Source organism: Desmodus rotundus, chromosome 7 (genome assembly GCF_022682495.2).
Source record: "Desmodus rotundus isolate HL8 chromosome 7, HLdesRot8A.1, whole genome shotgun sequence".
Classification (NCBI taxonomy): Eukaryota; Metazoa; Chordata; class Mammalia; order Chiroptera; family Phyllostomidae; genus Desmodus; species Desmodus rotundus.
Genome location: NC_071393.1, coordinates 25,510,790 through 25,531,033, shown reverse-complemented (window position 1 = coordinate 25,531,033; position 20,244 = coordinate 25,510,790). Strand labels below are relative to the sequence as shown.

Here is a 20,244-nt window from a genome sequence, read left to right as displayed (position 1 = left end):
TGCCTTTTTGTGACCAGCTTGTTTTACTCATCATAATGTTTTCAAGATTCATTCATATCACAGTGCATATCAGAATTTACTTTTAAAGCTAAATAATATTGTCTGGTATATACCACATTTTGTTTATCCATTTATCTGTCAGTGGCTATTGTGAGTGATGTTCCTGTGAACGTTTATGTACAAATGGATGTTCATGTGCGTACTTTCAGTCCTGTGGTACATATACCCAGAAGTAGAATTGCTGGATTGTGGCAGTTCTATTTTTAATTTTGTAAGGAACCAGCATACTCTTCTCTAGTTTCTTACACTTACATTCCCATTAACAGTGCACATGGTTTCATTTCTCCACATCCTTGCTAACACTTGTTATTTTCTCTCTCTCTCTCTCTCTCTCTCTTTTTTTTTTTTTTTTGATGGTAGCCATCCTAACCAGTTTGTGGTGGTAGACAATTGATTTTTAGACCTTCTTTCCATTTATTCACATATATAAATTTTACTCTTAAGCATTGCTTTAGCTGCATTCCACAAATTTTGATAATGTATTTTCAGTACAACTCAGTTAAAAATACTTTTTAATGTCTTGTTGATTCCTTCATCAACCTGTGGATTATTTTGAAGTGTATTTTGTTTCTAATATTTGGAGTTTCCTTGATTACTCATTAATTTCTTACTCTTTTATTATGAGAAAATGTACTCTGTATACATTCATTCCTTTAAAATGTATTAAGATTTGTCTTGGGGCCCAGCATATGGTCTGTCTATTGACCATGCTATGTTGCACTTGAAAGGAGTATGCATTCTGCATTGTAAATACCAGTTAGGTCAAGGTGGTTGATGGTATTGTTCAGATCTTTTAAGTCATTGCTGATTTTTTTTCTTTTGCTCAGGTGTATCGATTATACTGACTTACTTTCCCTGTGCCTGGTTCTATCAATTACTGAAAGGACTATTAAAGTTTCCAACTATTATTTTAGATTGTCTTTTCCTTAATGCTGTCAGTGTGTGCTGCTTGTATTTTGAAGCTTTGTTGTCAGGTACATGCACGTTTTTTATTGTTACACACCTGTGTATTTCTGGTACTGTTTTTTGTCTTGAAGTCTACTTTATTTGGTATTAAAAACAGCCAACACTATAGCCTCCTTTTACTTATTGTTTGCATGGTGTATCTTCTAAAATACCCGTGTCTTTTCATTTAAAGTGAGTTTCTTATAAAGATCATATAGTTGCTTTTTTAATCCCAGTCTCTGCCTTTTAGTTGAAATATTTAGTCCATTAAAATTTAAATTTTTAAAGTTTACATTACTTTGAAAAGCAGACAGGTGTTAGTGTGCTAGGGCTGCTATGACAAAGTGCCGCAAACCAGGTGGTTGAAAGAGGAGTTGCTTGTGTCACAGCTGTGGAGGAAATCAAGGTGTTGGCGGGGTTGGGTCCTTACGAGGGAGGTTTCTTTGCTTGCTTCTCGGAGCGCCTGGGCTTGTGGCAGCAGAACTCCAGTCTTGACATGGCATCCTCCCTGTGGGCAAGTCTGTCTCCAAATTATCCCTTTATGTAGAGATAGCCTAAATTATCTCTGTTTGACTTGTTTACCTTAGTGAGGTAGCCTTAGTGAAGTATTCTCCAAATAAGTAACATTTTCAGGAACTGGGGATTAGGGCTTTAGCCCGTCTTTTTGGGAGAACACAGTTCAGTCCATGCCAAGACACATTTCCATTTGACAGCAGCGCAAAGGCATGTTGTGTAAAGCCCTGGTCCGTATACTTGTGTACATACTCTAAAACACACACGGTGGGACTCTTCAGCACTAGGTGTGAACACTTAAAAACTCTTCAGGGGACAAAAGACTTCTTTAAATGCCATTTAACTAAAACTGCCTTGAATTTGACTTGCTCATGTTAAGGATCCTAAAGAGTGAATAAGATAAGCCCTTTCTTCAAGTTTTCTTTCTATTAATAATGATTTGATGTTAATAACTGACGTCCCTTAAGTACTATGATTGAATTCTTAAAAATGGCGGGATCATGATGGGGTGAGAGAAAGGACTGTAATTTGACATTTTAATCAGATTTCTGTTCAAATCTAGATTTTACTCTTTATAAGACAGTGGCAAATTAATTTAACCTTCTGTTTCCTCATTTATAACTAGATTTTTAAAATCTTTTTCTCAGAATTGAGAGTTCAGAGTGACATAAAGACACTTGGGAGTTAATAATTTCCAACAACTTAATAATAACTTATCTTCCCCTGATATAGAAATTAACCATCAGCATGACTATAGCTACCAGCAGTGAGGGGACAGTGTAATCATTTAATGTAATTGGTTTAATTAAGTTATTGTTTAACTCCAGGTAAATCTCAGTCTCTCTTTCTCAAAGCTCTAAACTAGAAAGAACTTCTTTACATACTAAACTGGTTGAAATGTTTATTTGATTAGAAAATAGCTGGTTATAAAACTAAATTATATTTTTAATAAGTCAGATACAGTAACCCATTTGGAATTCTTCCTGAAAACTTAATAAACACTTAGGGAAGACCCTTGGGAAATAAACTGTCATCAAGTAAAGATTGCATACACTTTTATTAGTGTTCAGAGTAAGTTAAAGCATGTTCTCAAAAATGAGTACTCGTGAATCCATTCTAAAACGTTTGTTTTCGCTCATGAAAAAATACAGATATTTGTTCTTGCTTAGATTGACAACAGAGTGACATGTTTTCTTAGAACAAAATTTAAAATATTTGGCACTTTAATGTGTGATTGCTGTGTCCAGGATTTCCAGTACCATGTTGAATAAAATGGGGAAAGTGGACAGCCCTGTCTTGTTCCTGACCTTAAGGGGAACGTGTTAGTGTTTCCCCATTGAATAGATGTTAGCTGGGGATTTGTCGTATGGTTTTTATTATGTTGAGGTATGTCCCCTCTATTCCGACTTTGCTGAGAGTTTTTATCATAAGTTGGTGCTGTAGTTTGTCATGCTTTTTCTGCATCCATTGATATGATCATATGATTTTTAATCTTTTGTTTCATTTTTATTTATGTTAGAAAATGTGTTTTTTTTAATGTGTTAACATGTAATGGGCTTATTTTTTTAATAGATCAATTTTTACATTTCTAAATTTTAATTCATGATATGGTAACTATTAGTAGATATAGTTGACATAACAAAAGCTGTTTGGGAATCTCAGTAAGTTTTAAGAATATAGAAGTCCTGAGACTAAGGAGTTTGAAATCTTGCCATCTAGTGTTGATGCTCTCTAACCACACACGGAAGTTTGCCCGTTTCACCATTTTTCCGTGTCACTTGCTGGTCATCGCAGTTATGTAGGTATGACATATTCACATGTTGCAGGACCTGTGGGTATTCTGAAATACCCACAACAAAGCAGCAGGCTTTACTAGTATATTCAGCTCTGTACTTTATTTTCACCATAGTTACATACTTCTATTTAACACTTTCGGCGTTCTTACAATTTCTGTCCTTATTGATTATGCTGGGTTTAATAATATCCATAATCATCTCTAAACTGAGCACAGAGCAAACTAATGAAGACTTGGGAGCAAAGACTAAATGATCCTGCAAGACCATTATTATCATCATCTCTTGGTAGTGGACACAATTAACCCTCTTGCTCTAGAGAATAACTCTGATTTATCAGTAAATATTTATAAGTAAGGAAGTATCTAATTTTTCTAAATTTGCCTGTGAAGAAAGAGTAGCTGAGGGAACATTTCCAGGTTTTGAAAGGAAGTGGGAAGTGGTGAATCAAAAATGAGTACCAGGTTTTAAGCTCTGGGTGACTAGACAACTGAAAGCCATTGACAGAATTAGAAATTTTATGGTGGGGAATCAGTTGGGAAAGAAAGAATCTGAGTTTATTTTCAGATGGTGAATTTGAAAGATAGCAAACACATCCAGATGGAGTTGTGTAGCCCTCTAGCTAATCATTAGAGGCCCAGAATTAAAGTTCAGGAAGAATGATGGAATTAGAGATTCCAAATGAACTCAGCCAGAGGTGGTAAGAGTCGGAGATCTATCGATAAGCGTATTTCATCGACTACTCAGTGCTGTGCCATGTTCTGTGTGTATACTATAAGTTAGGCACTGGGCATTTTTCACATACAGACAGTCCCTGACTTACATGGCTGACTTAAAATTTTTTGATTTATGATGGTGTAAACGTGATATGCATTCAATAGAAACCGTACTTTGAATTTTGGTCTTCTCCTCACTTAGTGATATGCAGTATGATACTCCCTTGTGGTGTAGGGTTGTTTTGCAGCAAATAGTACAACTAAGACTTGGCTTTTAAAATTCTGGCCCAATAGCAATTTCTTTTTTTCAAACATCATTTTGTTATAGAATTTCCCTTTCTATCAGTTTGACAATTTACTGTAACAAGTCATAACTTTTCCCATCCTAGTATGTTTATTTTTACTTGTATAAAAGCAGTTTGTGCCCTGGCTGGTGTAGTTCAGTGAATTGAGCACGGGCCTGCAAACCAAAGGGTCGCCAGTTCGATTCCCAGTCAGGGCACATACCTGGGTTGCAGGCCAGGTCCCCAGTGGGGGACACACAAGAGGCAACCACACGTTGATGTTTCTCTTCCTCTCTTTCTCCCTTCCCCTCACTCTACAAATAAATAAATAAAATCTTTTTAAAAATAAATAAATAAAAAGCAGTTTGTCACTTTCCAGATAGTTGATTACTAGTCTGAATAGATTGAATATGAGTTCTAGAAGTAATAAGATAAATTTTATTTTAATAAGAACAGTTGTTTGTATATGGAAACAGAATTATCCTTGCACTATTATCAAATCAATGGAAAGAGTGCTCGTCGTAATTTACTACTGGCCTCAGATCCTGTTTTAACTGATTTTTATGCAAAGCAGTACAGTCCAAGAATCAAATAATCTGGGCTTCACTCCCATCTTCTATTGAGTTACTGACTTGGTTATGCTTTCTAGGCTTTTTAGCACAGTATCTAGCACCTGGTAAGTGTTTGTTGAACAAACTTCTCTTAAACTATAAAATAATCTTCCTAATACCCCTTTCAGCTTCCAAATTCAAATTCCTCCATTCTATTTCTGAGGGGTTTATTCCCCAGTTGAGGGTGGAGGGAGGGAGGAAATGCCCCTTTACAGTCTCTTCATCCATCCTTTATTTCTTTAACCTCTAACACAGTGTTCAGGCTATGAATAGTAATATCTACAATATAGGAGAATGAACGCTATCTGTCCCAGTCATACCTCACAGTCTGACACATGGTTCCTCTGGAGACAGTGTAGTACTGACTATCAAAACAGTAGTTTTCCATAGTTGTCTATATCTTCAAAGACCGGTACTCTTAAGAAAAGTATCAGTTGTGTTGAAAGGCAGTTGGGAGAATATTGAGGATTTAATAAATATGTAGCCTAGACTGTATGCTGTCTAGACTATATACAGGGAGAACCAGAGAATAAGACAGCTGGGAAGAGACCTCCTATTGTCAGAAAAAATATCAAACAGGGTTCTCAGAAACTAGCCCTTCAAAGGAGTCACAATTTTATGAACTTATGGCACAATTCATGTCCCAGGGCATTGTTAAAAAATGGAGGAGCCGTTAGTGGAATTTAACACCTGAGTGTGTTAAGGAAAGAGAGGAAGAAAGCCCTACCATATCACTGTGGATCCAGGGTAACTGTGGACATCCCCAAAGATACACCTCTCTGAGGAACAGTATAAATGGTTTAATATTGTGGGGATTGGGGTTGCAGAACAGACTTCATCTAAAATAGTCCAGCTGGTCACTAAGAAATAAGCTAGCATATATTGATAACAAATACCAGGAAGTGCTTGACAGTAACTGGAGTTGCTACAATGTAATATCAGTATGTCCAGTTTCCCACAAAAAATGATGAAGCATGCCGGGAAACAAGAAAGTATGGCCTGTACACCAGAAAAAAGGCAGGCAACACAAAAATTGCCTCTGTGAGACAGACCACATGACAGATTTAACCAAAAAAAAGATTTCAAAATAGCCATTTAAGTATGTTCACAAAATGAAAGCATGATCAGCAAAGGAAGGTATATGACAATTTTACATGATGGAGATAATAACAATAATAAATAGAAATTGTGAAAAAGAACCAAATGGAAATTCTATAGTTGAAAAATACAATAACATAAATTATAAAATCCACCAGAAGGACGTGACAGTACTTTGGACCTGACAGAGGAAAGATTTAGCAGACTTGATCATAGCTCATTAGAGATTAAGCAAACCAAAGAACAGAGGGGAAGGATCAAAATGAACATGAATAGAGTCTTAAAATGTGGGATACTATCCAGAACACCAGTATATGTGTAGTGGGAATACTAGAAAAAGAGAAGAGGTAGGAGTAGAAAAAATATAAGAAGAAGTAATATCAGGAACTACGCTAAATTTCTTGAAGAAATAATAACCTGTGCACCCAGGAAGCTCTATGAACTCCAAGTAAGAAAATTGCAAAGAAATCTGTAGGCGTACACATCATAGTAAAAAGTTGAAGTTAAAGACAAGGAGAAACACCTTGAAAGCAGCAAAAGAAAAGTAACTCATCACTTGCAGTGGACCCCCCCCCCCATAAGATTAACAACTGAATTTCTATTAGAAATAAGGGAGACCAAAAAGTGGTATAACATTCAAAGTGCTCAAAGAAAAAAAATTGTCTCCCAAAACACCAATTCAAAAAAATATATGCCCCCCTATATTCATAGCAGCATTATTTACAATAGCCAAGATCTAGAAACAGCCCAAGTGCCCATCAGCAGATGAGTGGGTAAAAAAGCCGTGGGACATTTACATAACGGGATGCTATGTGACAGTAAAAAAGTAAGGAAGTCTTAACCTTTTGCTACAGTGTGGATGGATATGGAGCGTATTATGTGGAGTGAAATAAGTCAGGGAAAGACAAATACAATATGATTTCCCTTATGTGGAATTTAATGAACAAAATAAACAAATGAAGACAGTAGAAACAGGTATAAATACATGGAACAGACTGACAGTTGTCAGAGGGTAGGGAGGCACTGGAAGAAAGAAGGTGAAGGGATTAGCGAAAGAACATATATGCATGACCCATGGACAGGGACAATAGTGTGGTGATGGCTCAAGGTGGGGTGGGGGCTGGGTGAAGATAGGCAAAGGGGAGAAAAGTAGGGATCGGTGTAATAGTGTAAACAGTAAAAAATAAGGAAAAAACTGTCAACCCAGATTCCTATACTATATTTTTAAAATGAAAGCAAACTACTTTCACCGATAAACAAAAAAATAAGTTTCTTGTTAGCAGACCCACCTTAAAAGAAACACTAAAAGAAGCTTTTAAGATAGTAATTCAGATTCACACATGCACCAAAGAACACTGGTATAAGAAAATAAATAATTATACAAATGAATAGAAATAAATATTTTTTTCTTGTAACTTTTTTTTTTTTAATTTTTACACAGAGGGGAAGGGTGGAAGAAACAGAGGAAGAGAAACATCAATGTATGGTTGCCTTTCACGTGGCCCTCACTGGGGACATGGCCTGCAACCCATGCATGTGCCCTGACTGGGAATCGAACTGGCGACCCTTTGGTTCACAGCCCACGCTCAATCCACTGAGCTACACCAGCCAGGGCCTCTCTTTGTAACTTTTTAAAAAGCAAGTTATGCTTTGGCTGGCATGGTTTAGTTGGTTGGTGTTATCCCTCAAAGTGAAAGGTGATCAGTTTGATCCCTGGTCAGGGCACAAATGAGAGGCAGCCTATCAGTGTTTCATGTGTGTGTGTGTGTGTGTGTGTGTGTGTGTGTGTGTGTAGGCTCTGGTACGTAGTTACCTCGTAACTATAAAGCAAAAAGATTGTCAACATAGCACTGAAGAAAGTGATCAAATCACAGGAGAAGATAGTAAAAGAAGAAAGGAACAGAGGAACTACAAAAACAGCCAGACAAATAAGTAACATAGTTTCAGTTAGTACATGCTTGTCAATAATTACTTAAAATGTAAATGCAAAAGACTTTGAGTAACTGAATAGACTTTTTTAAAAAGTCACACAGAAGACCTATCCATATGTTGCCTATAAGAGACTCACATCAGATCTAAGAATGCACACAGGCTAAAGTGAAGAGATGGAAAAAGATAATCCAAGCAAATGGAAATGAAAAGATAGTAGGTGTAGCTATACTTACATTAATAAAATAGACTTTAAAACCAAGACTGTAATAAAAGACAAAGAAGTGAATTATATAATGATAAAGGAGTCACTCCCACAAGATACAACATTTGTAAATATTTACGCTCCCAACATAGATGCACCTAGATATACAAAGCAAATATTAACAGACCCCACGGGAGAAATAGACAACAGTACAAAGATAGTAGGGGACTTGAATATACAACTAACAATAGTGGATAGATCATCTAGAAAGAAAATCAGTAAGGACACTTTGGCCTTAAATTACGTATTAGACCATATTGACTTAGATGTATATAGAACATTCTATCAAAAAGAAGCACATGGAACATTCTCTAGAATAGACCACATGTTAGGCCACAAAACAAGTCCTAATACATTTAAAAGTTTGAAATCATATCAAGCATCTTTTCTGACCTCAGTAATATGAAACTAGAAATTGGTTACAAGAAGAAAACTAAAAATCACAAATATGTGGAAATTAAACAAAATATTCCTGAACAACCAATGGATCTGCCAAGATATCAAAGGGGAAATAAAAAAATAACTTGAGACAAATGAAAACGGAAGTATACCATTCCAAGATCTGTAGGATGCAGCAAAAGCAATTTCAAGAGGCAAGTTCTTAGCAGTACAGGCCTATCTCAAGAAACATGAAAAATCTCAAATAAACAATCTAGTTTTATGCCTAAAGGAACAAACTATTCAAAAGAAGGACAAGCAAAGCCCAAAGTTCATAGAAGGAAGGAAATGATAAAGATCAGAGTGAAAATAAACAAACTTGAAATTAGAAAAACAGTAGGGGAAAAAAACAATGAAATTAGGACTATTTATTTGAAAAGATAAAGTTGACAAACCTTAAGCTAGAATTACCGAGAAAAAATGGCTCAAATAAAATCAGATATGAAGTTTCAACTGATGAAGTACAATGAATTTTAAGACTACTATGAACAATTACATGCCAACAAAAGGAACAATCTATAAGAAATGGATAGATTCCTAGAAACATACTGTCTTTTCAGACTGAATTGTGACAAAATAGGAAATTTGAATAGTAATCATAATAGTAAAAAGATTGAATCAGTAATCAAAAAACTTCCAATAAACCAAAGTCCAGGACCAGATGCATTCACTGGTGAATTCTACCAAATATTCAAAGAAGATTTAATGCCTATCTTTCTAAAACTCTTTCAGAAATTGAAGAGGAAGAATGCTTCCGAACTCAGCAAGTTTACTATTACCCTGATACCAAAACTAGACAGGGATACCACAAAAAAGAAAAAGAGAGAGAGAGAAGGAAGGGAAAGGAATGAGGCGGGGAAGAGAGAGAATTACAGGTCAGTATCCCTGATGGACATTGATGTAAAAATCCTCAGGACCACACTAGCAAACTGAATTCAGTAGTATTAAAAGGGTCATACACATGATCAAGGGGATTTATTCCTGGAAAGAGGATGGCTCACCATCCACAAATCAATATGATACCATAGACAAAACATACAGAAGTCATATGGTCATCCAGTAGATGCAGAAAAAGTATTTGACACAAAGTTCAACATTCATTTATGATAGTCTAAAGAAAGTGGCTGTAGAGGGAACCTACCTCAACATAATAAAGGCCACATATGAAAAACCTACAGGTGACATACTCAGTGGTGAAAAGCTGAAAGATTTGCCTCTAAGATCAAGAATAAGACAAGAATACCCACTACTTTTATTCAACACAGTATTGGGAAGTCCTACTTGCAGCAGTTAGGCAAAGAAAAAAAAAGAAAGAAAGAGTATCCAAATTGGAAAGGAAGTGGTACAACTGTCACTATTTGCAGTTGATGTGACACTATTACCTAGGAAACCCTAAAAACTCCACCAGCAAACTCTTAGAACTTATAAATGACTTCAGTCATGTTGCAGGATACAGATGTCAGTATACAGAAATCAGTTGTGCTTCTGTACACTAATAATGAGCTCTCAGAAAGAGAAATCAAGAAAGTCCATTAACGATGCATTAAATAGGATACAATATCTAGGAATAAATTTAACCAAAGAGATGAAAGACATGTACACGGAAAACTAGAACACATTGATGAAAGAAATTGAAGACACAAATAAATGGGAAGATATCCCAGAGTCACTGATTGCAATAATACCATTAAAATGTCCATACTACCTGAAGCAATCTACAGATTCAGTGAAATGTTTATGAAAACTCCAATGGCATTTTTCACAGAACTAGAACAAATAATCCTAAAATTTATGTAGAAATACAAAAGACCAAATAGCCAAAGCAAGCTTAAAAAAGAACAAAGTTGGAGGTGTCGTGTTCCCTGATTTTACAGTACACTACAAAGCCATAGTGTCAAAACAGTGTGGTACTTGCACTAAAGCAGACGCACAGACCAATGGAACAGAGAATACATTTAATGTGTATGTGGTAAATTACAACAAAGATATACAAGGGGCAAAGGACAATGTTTTGATAAATGGTGTTGGGAAAACTGGAGAGGTACATGAAAAGAATTAACCTACACCACCATCTTATACCATACACAAAAATTAACTGAAAATTGATGAAAGACTTGACTGTAAGACCTAAAGCCATAAAGTTCCTAAAAGAAAACATAACATAGGCAGTAAGCTCTTTGACATTGATCTAGGTGTTGTATTTGGAGATATGACTCCAAAAGCAAAGGCAACAAAGAAAAATTAACTAATGGGACTATAGTCTTATGCACAGCAAAACAAACCAACCACGACAAAAAGGCAACCTGAGTGTTGGAAAATCTTACATCCAATAAAAGTTTAATATCCAAAATGTTTAAAGAGCTTGACTCAAAAAAGAACATACTCCTAAGTAACCAATGGGTCAAAGAGGAAATTAGAAGACATTCAGAGGTGATTGCAAATAAATTTGTAATATATTAAAATGTATGGTGCTAGGGTATTTATTGCTGGAGATTAACTACATTATGAGTTCATTCTGATGCTTTTAATTCAAATCCAAGACACTAAGTTTAAATTGCAACTTTTTCTTCGCCTTTTAACCAATAGTAATGAGCAGGTATAGGCATTTTAGATAACCAAACCAGGTAGAAATTCATGGCACATATTTATCCATTCACATATTTCATTAAATCTTTTGTGTGTATTATGCTCAATATTGGACAGGATCAAAAGACAAAGTAGGCACCATGAAGTGGTTCACTGAATCCTTTCGCTCTGCCTGCTCCAAACTTCTCACAAGTTGCATTTCTTCTGCTCCTCTTCCCCACACATTGTTCAGATGTCTTCAGTTCTAACTTTGAACAGTGAAATTTATCAGTGATTTACATAAAATGCGTATTTCGGTCCAGCTCTGGCCGCTTCCCTGAACTCCAGACCAGAATGGGCAACTTTTGGATTCAGCATGCCTAAAACAAAACACTTTACATTCATCATTAATCCCTACTAAAACCGGTTCTTCCTCTTATTCTCCATCTTGTTTGGTGAAAACACCATCCACTCGGTCATCTGTGTTGGAGACCCAAGGTCAGATTCTTCTCTCCTAGCTACTCCCCACCCTGTCCCATTGCAGGGCCATGCCGCAATGGTTTTAGCTCCTCTGTGTTCTCAGATTTTCTTTAAATCCTCACCCAAGGACATTTTTTTCCCATTGCTTTTAGAAAGAGAAATATTGATTGGTTGCCTCCCTTATGCCCTGACTGGGGGTTGTATATGCCCAAAACAGGGATTGGACTGGCAGCCTAGGTATGTGTCCTGACTGGCATTGAGCCCACAACCTTTGGGCTTTGGGACGACACTCCATTTAATGAGCCACACCAGCCAGGGCTCTCAGGTATATTTTATTCTGCCTTTTCAACTCAAAATTATCCTCACTGCCACCAACTTGGTTGGATTTTATCATTGCTGTTGTACTAGCTGCCCTTAAACCTACTCTCAATGTTGGACCAGGATAATTTTTTAAGCCTGTAGACATAACTATACTACTCCCCAGTGGCTACCCATACCTATTGAATAAGGTCCTAGGTCCTTAGCATTGTGTAAACACCACCGGCCATGGACAAAGTAATATTCTGAGTCTCAATTTCCTCTGTAAAATCAGAATATTATCATCTTACCTCACGGGAGACAATATCTAAAGCTCCTAGTGTTACATCTGCTACAGAGTAGACAGCCAATACAAACGATATTTTCATCTGGTTATATCTCTTACAGTTATCTTAAATTCTTTGTTCCTCTCCTAGATCTTCTTCTCTGTCCTTGATTAGTTTTAATTAGAATATAGGGCAAGAATTAAATTATCTCAGTTTAGCTTTAGCTTAATTAAAATCTTGCATCATTTGTAAAGTTAACATCCAGTTTTGAGATGTGGTTGGGTATTTAAACACGCATACTCTTACTGAATATCACTTCTTCCCATCCAAATTACTTTTAAGGTTAGCAGTCTCGTTACTTCTTTTAAAATCATCTTAGGCAGTCACCTTACTTTATATGCTGACTACTAATCTTTTGCATTAGGCGTGCTGAATGATCAGATCCTCTGATAATTCTTAGGAGCTAATCTTCAGAGCAAAATGTACATATATTCACAGTGTGCTCTTGTCACATAAGAAATAGAGTGGACATTCTGAAATTTGATCTCCCATTTCATTTTTATTCACATGTTTGGTAATAATAATAGCTAATATTTATTGAATGCTTCCTTGATGCCAGGAATTGTGCTGTAATATTTTAATCCTCTTGACCAAGATTTAATGCCTGACTGGTAAATGGAAGAGTCAGAATTCAAAATGTAAGATTTGTGTAACTGGAATCATTCCCTTTTAACAACTAGGCTATATACCTTATTTGGCAAAAAGTTTTCAACCCAACTACAGGAAAAGTCATATGATTTTTTTTTTCCCTTAAAGTCTATATTGTTTAGCAACCACTACTTTGATAAGCTTGTATACTATTCCATAAATAATTTGGATCAAAGGGTTGGGAAGGGAACTATTTCTGAATTACCTATGAGTTCAAATTACAAACTATTACACAAGTAGATATTCATTATTAATGTTGCATAAATTCTACATTAGTAATTGGAATTAAGTAATATTTATCTTTACTCAAGAATTTTTAATGACCAAATATATAACTTTACACATATATATACACATACACATGCTCATTTAACAGAATTATCTAATTTAGGAAAATTTTAGGTTATATTTTCTGGCTCCTGAATGGTCCATATTACATACGACTTTGCTGGTCACTCTCAGGAAATAGTTATTTTCCAAAACTTAATTCAGAGTTAAAGGTTTCTCTCCTTGCCCACCTGAGGCCTTCTGCAGGCCTGCAGTAAAAAGTGAGGGTTTTTTGGCTTCCATTTGCTTTCTGTCTTTTCTCCTCTTTCCACTTTTACTCTTCTTCATTCCCCACCCCCTAAAGATTTTATTTATTTACTGTTAGAGAGTGAGGAAGGGAGAGAAACATCAGTGCACCTCTTGCATGCCCCAAACCGGGGACCTGACCAGGAATCGAACCAGCAACCTTTAAGCTTGCACGATGACCCCCAACCCACTGAGCCACACAGTGAGGGCTCCTTCATTTTCTGACTGTAGTTTCTGGCCCTTCCAGGATTGGTAGAGGCAAGAGTTTAATAAGAAATTAACATCTTTAATAGTAATAGCAGCTGCAGCCAGTGTTTTTATAGCATTTAGTCCTGGCTGGTGTGGCTCAGTGAATTGAGCACCAGCCTGCAAACCAAAAGGTCACCACTTCAGTTCTGGCCAGGGCACATGCCTGGGTGGCAGGCCAGGTCCTCAGTTGGGGGCGTGCGAGGCAGTATATCAGTGTTCCTCACCCACCTCAGTGTTTCTCGCCTTCCCTTCCTCTCTCTAAAAATAAATAAAACCTTTATATGGTATTTATTTTGTGCTTGGTACTATTATAAGCACTATATATGTATTAAGCCAATTAACACTCAGACCTCTCTGAGATAGGTTCTCTTGTCCCTATTTTACTGCTCAGAAATTAAGGTGCAGTTAGTGAGTTGCCAAGGTCACAGACATAAATGGCAGAACGAGGATGCAAACCCAGCATTCCGGCTCCTGAGTCCTGTGTCTGCCACTCCACTTTATTGCTCTTACACACTGTTGGGAGATGGTACGCGAGTACTTCCCAGTTCAGGTCAGAGTTCAAATCGGACTCGTACCCTTTAGGGTTTTTTCAAGTGTGGCACATCTCCTGTTGGCCTGAGGCAAAGAGTTAACATGCAGCCCCTTACCCGGGCAGGGGAGGTGGGAGGGTGGGGTTGTGTCTGGGACTCAGAACACACCGATCATTCTCCACAAAAATTCTTTTCTAATCTTTTAACTCTTCGAACCTTGAAAGTAGACGTAATCCAAGGTTGAAAAGTAGTTTTCCACTAACTCCATGCATGGGTGGTCTTGCATATCACTTTATAATATAGTATCCGCTGTTTGGGGCCTCCACACAAACCAAGATTGAAAAGGTTTCACTTCAACATCCTTTTGCATATATTCTCCAGATATGCTATTTAATTTCCTGGCCCTTATACACCTTTGTTCATATTGTCCCAAGATTAAGACTGTATCACTGGCTCTGAAGGCATGTTCTCTCCCTGAGCAACATGATCCCCGTCAAAGCGCTCTTGATATTCAGGGTTTTTTAAAAAGAAGCCAGTTTACTGGGGTGCAGGAAGTAAATGAAGAACTTTCTATAGCCTTCTGCTGTCATCGTTTTCCTCCCATTCCTGTCAGATCAGTAGACGCATTAAGTGATGGCTTGCTTAGGCCAACACTAGCTGTCTAGTGTCTCGTTTTGATTACTTGTGGAGCAAGTGTATATTTGAGCTGTTAACTGTAATTTATGGTCAAGATAACTACTTTAGTGTCCTTACTTGGCTGTCTTGGCCCAGGGCTTTATGCCTTTTATCCTTTCTGTGGTGTCAGCAGACAGGGAAGAGGACCTGGTAGATGACTTTGTCTTCCCATGTTAGAATATTCAGCTGGAAAGCTTCAGTGTTTTTTTTTTTTTCTTTTCCCCTTCACAAATACATTTACCTGCATAGAACATTTGAAGGGATGTTATGTAATTAATAGTTTGATGTTGGAACTGACTTTGTCCCCTGCATGCTCACGTTTAGAGTATCTTCATGCCCATTAACAAGTTGCCAATCCGGTATACGCCGTGTACAGGGTGCTGCGTTCACTGACCTCTTGTGTGGTCCCCTGATAGCCCGAAACTCCCTCCTGCCTCATCACCTGGCAGAGTTCTGCTTTCGTTAGGCCTGTCCCCTGTGATGCTGCTTCTCCCTTGCACATGGCGAGTTAAGTGTTCCATTTCTTGTTTTCGCATAGCACGGCAGCACACCTCTTGTAGTCTTAGGCACTTACGTCTTCTTTATAAGGACTGCGGCTTATTGAGGTCAAGGACAATGTTTTATTTTCACTTGTGTTTCTCCTCCCTTCACCTAGGAAAGTGCCTCACATCTAGTAAGTCAATTATTGAATTAAGTTTTTATAATGTCAACAAAATCAGGTAGTGTTGTGATTTTTGACTGTCAGAATACCTGATTGAGCCTTACTAATATATGTGTTCAAAACAGGGAGGTGAAAATAGTAAAGGATACTCAGTTACAACCCTGCCCATGCCTGTCCTGTTGTGTGCAGTTCTGGGAACTGGCCATAATGACATACTGAGAGGTAGAGATTGTTCGGAACTGAGCAATCTGAATAGCAAGGATATTAATCAGATTTTAAGGAGTACTTAAAGGAACAAGAGATATTTAGTTTAAAGAAGAAAAACCTTAGGAAAGAGTGGGATGGGATTACCATCTTCAGTTCTGGAAAGCCTTTTCAAGGGGAAAGAAGAAGAAGAAGAGCATAAACACCCATACTCCTACAAACGGGTCCCTCGAATATGATGGAAGCTGTCCCACATGCGTGCAGCCTTTCTGTAAGCAGTTCCAGAAGGGTCAGGACTTCCTTTAGGGAACCCACCAGTCTCCGGCGGAGACCTTATATTGCTTGCCCTGTGTGTGTACACATTCACACGAAGGTGGGATCAGAGTCTATATATTCTTTGATCACATTTTTCACCAAGTGCATAAAAGTAATAACTACAGTTATTGAATGTTCACTGCATGTCAGTAATTGTGCGTTCATTTAATACTCAGAACCAAACATTTGTTTTTTCAGGTCCATTAAATACTCATTTTTAACATCATCTTTAATTGGTGGTTGTATTTTTGAGGCATTTGATCTTATTTATCTAGAAATAATTTACAATAAGTATTCCCCCAAATTTGCTTTGTTTTGCACTTATTTCAGCACCAGCTATTTTGTTTTTAAAACGTTATTTAACTTAGGTGAAGTAATTACTGTGCGTGGCTGTGGCTTGCATGGGAAGAGTGCTCTGACCTAAGGGCCAGAAGACCCAGATCTGCTTTGGTTGGCCTCCGGTAGGCACTCACCTGAGCTTCGCTACCGTGAGCCTCCCTCCCTTCGCACAGAGGATGCAAAAAAGAGGCTGGGGGAAGTGCTATAAAAGCTGAAGCATTATTAGACTGCTACATTAAAGTCTTTGAGCATTTTCGTTTTTTATATTCTTACTAAATAAGTATAAAATCCCATAATAGCAAACCAAGTGTCTTTTTTTTGTTTTAAGGAAAGTCCAGTCATTCGATTGATTACTAAACATTTTTTTACATAAATTTAATTCCAGAAAGGTTTATTGTATTAGGAATCTATACAACACGATACCACTTTTATTTGTTGAGGATTTACCAAGTGCCAAATACTGTGCTCAAGCGTTTACTACACACACTATTTCATTTAGTTCTCATAGCAACCTGTTGAGAGCATCCAAGCCTATCACATTCTGAAACCTGGACTCTTAACCCCCACATTTAATCACTTTATGTTCTAAAAGAGGCAGTATATGGTGTGGAAGTTAAACAGGTTCTGGAACCAGGCTACCTAGAATTGAACCCTTGGTCTGCCACTTAATAACTTCTTTACTTCAGCAAGGTAATTAACCCTTTTCTGTCAAACAGGGGTAATAATGCTCTGATAGAGATATAATGACAGTTGAATAAATTATCAAATGTGAAGCAGTTAAAACTGTGCAGTTCAGTAAAACATTAGCTCATACACTCCACTGATTGGACAGTTTGGGGGACGAGTAAAAGGCATTTTTTAAAAATGATTTTTGCGTGTGAAGGTTTCATGAAGAGTTTTACTTATTAAATTTATTGGAGCAACATTGTTTAATAATATATAAATTTCAGGTGTACAGCATTATAATTCAGCATCTGTGTGTGCTGCTGTGTGCTCCATTCTCCTTTGTGTCAGTATGTACTTGACCCCCTTTGCCCCCTTTGCCCTCCCCAACCATTCTGTTGTCTGTGTCTGCAAGTTTGCTGCTTTCTGTTATACGTCCCTCACATGGTGAGATCATACGGTTCTTGTCCTTTTCCCCCTGATTTATTTCACTTAGCGTAATACTCTCAGGATCCATCTGTGTTTTTGCAAATGGCAATACATCACCTTTACGGCAGACTAACATACCATTGTATATGGGGAGAAGTAAGCTTAAAGGTGTTTATATGGAAAGTAATATAATAAATAATAATACAAGAATAAATCTATCTTTATAAATAAGTATTTTTTAACTTTTCAGCTACACACCCAGAAGTGGGATTGCTATTCTTATTTTTTGAGGAACCTCTCTACTATTTTCCATAGTGGCTGTGCCAATTTATATTCCCACCAGCAGTGTATGAGGGTTCCCTTTTCTCCATATTCTCTCCAATACTTGTTACCTCTTGTCTTTTTAATAATAGCCATTCTCGTTGTGGTTTTGATTTGCATTTCCCTACTAATTAGTGATGTTGAACATCTTTTCATATATGTTGGCCATCTTTGTGTCTTCCTTGGAAAAGTATATATTCATGACCTCTGCCCATTTTTTAATCAGTCTTTTTGTTGAGTTGTATAAAATTTTAATATATTTTGGATATTAGCTCCTTAATCAGAAGTATCACTTAGAAATATCTTCTCTCATTCAGTTGGTTGCCTTTTTGTTTGCTCATGTTGCCTTTTGCTGTACAGAAGCTCTTTAGTTTGATGTAGTCCCATTTGTTTATTTTTGCTTTTTTTCCTTTACTTTTGGAGTCAAGTTCACCAAAACATCTCTTGAGACCAATATCCATAAGCTTACTGCTTGTGTTTTCTTCTGTGTATTTTATTGTCAGGTCCCACATTCAAATCTTTAATCCATTCTTAGTTAATTTTTGTGTCTAGTGCAAGGTCAGAGTCTAGTTTCTTTTTTTTGCACATGGTGGTTCGGTGTTCCCAGCATCAGTTATTGAAGAGACTTTTTCCTTTCTCCATTGCATGTCCCTGGCTTCTTTGTGGAAAATTAGTTGCCAATATATGTGCCATCTATCAGCTTTCTGATTTAGCACAGTGGCTACGTGAAAACTATCTAAATCACCTATTTCAACTACTAAACCATCAACTAATGCTTATTTTATGTATTTTTTTAGGTCAATTCTGATTCATTTACATCCTTGAAGAGCATCTGTAGAAGAGGAAGGAAAAGATGGGTGTGAAAACATTTACTCATAGTTCTTCTTCTCACAGCCAGGAAATGCTTGGAAAACTAAACATGCTGCGAAATGATGGACATTTTTGTGATATCACTATTCGTGTCCAGGACAAAATCTTCCGGGCACATAAGGTGGTACTAGCAGCTTGCAGTGATTTTTTTCGCACCAAACTTGTAGGCCAAGCAGAGGATGAGAACAAGAATGTGTTGGATTTGCATCATGTTACAGTAACTGGTTTTATACCTCTTCTAGAATATGCTTACACAGCCACTCTGTCAATTAACACAGAAAATATCATCGATGTTCTAGCTGCAGCCAGCTATATGCAAATGTTCAGTGTTGCTAGCACCTGCTCGGAGTTCATGAAATCAAGCATTTTATGGAATACACCCAACAGCCAACCAGAAAAGAGTCTAGATGCTGGACAAGAAAATAACTCTAATTGCAATTTTACTTCTCGTGATGGAAGCCTTTCACCAGTATCTTCAGAGTGCAGTGTGGTAGAAAGAACCATCCCGGTCTGCCGAGAATCCCGGAGAAAGCGCAAAAGCTACATTGTTATGTCTCCTGAGAGTCCTGTAAAGTGTAGCACACAAACAGGTTCTCCCCAGGTGTTGAATTCTTCAGCTTCCTACTCAGAAAACAGAAATCAACCAGTTGACTCCTCTTTAGCTTTTCCCTGGACTTTTCCTTTTGGGATTGATCGAAGGATTCAGCCTGATAAGGTTAAGCAGGCAGAAAATACCCGGACTTTAGAATTACCTGGCCCGTCTGAGACAGACAGGAGAATGGCTGATTTTGTGACTTGTGAGAGCACAAAAACTGCCTTGCCTCTGGGCACCGAAGAAGATGTCCAGGTCAAAGTAGAAAGGTTAAGTGATGAGGAGGTTCATGAGGAAGTATCCCAGCCTGTCAGTGCATCTCAGAGTTCACTGAGTGATCAGCAGACAGTACCAGGAAGTGAACAAGTCCAAGAGGACCTTCTGATTAGTCCACAGTCTTCCTCTATAGGTATTGTGTTTTCTGTGTTTTTCATGGTGCTGTAGTGACATCAGATTAAGCATTTTTTAAGTGCTTACTAGATTAAAGTTTTGTGCTGGGTCCTACAGGAAATATTAGGAAGAATAAAACACAACTGGATTTTTTTTTTAGATGCTACCAATACTGTAAATTTCTTTATATAAGTTATACATTGGGGAAGAAAGAAAATAGTTGAATGATATTCGATGGCACAAAGGCAGGGAGATACAGATATGTATGAATGAATTGTGAATTTCTTTCAGTGCAAAAAACACCAGTTTAAAAAAATCCAGTTAGTGTTTTATTCTTTATTAAAATATTTGTTGAAAACTTAACATGTGCCAAACATTGGGGATACATGATAAGAAGAGATAGTTGATGCATCGGAGGAGTTAGTAGTCTGATTGAGGAGGCAG

General features: G+C 37.3%; 1 protein-coding gene across 4 annotated transcripts in view; it reads left to right on the top strand.

Moving 5' to 3' along the window:
* Positions 1-20,244, top strand: part of ZBTB44 (zinc finger and BTB domain containing 44) — a 43,150-nt gene that overhangs the window by 8,596 nt on the left and 14,310 nt on the right. For 3 of the 4 annotated variants that reach the window (XM_053928023.2, XM_053928021.2, XM_053928024.1), the window contains exon 2: positions 18,746-19,819. In XM_053928023.2, coding sequence (XP_053783998.1) covers positions 18,802-19,819 — 1,018 coding nt within the window. In that variant the 5' untranslated portion in view covers positions 18,746-18,801. Of the gene's footprint in view, positions 1-9,351; positions 9,528-18,745; positions 19,820-20,244 lie in introns of those variants that run through there. The other variant, XM_045192757.3, reaches the window with a different exon arrangement.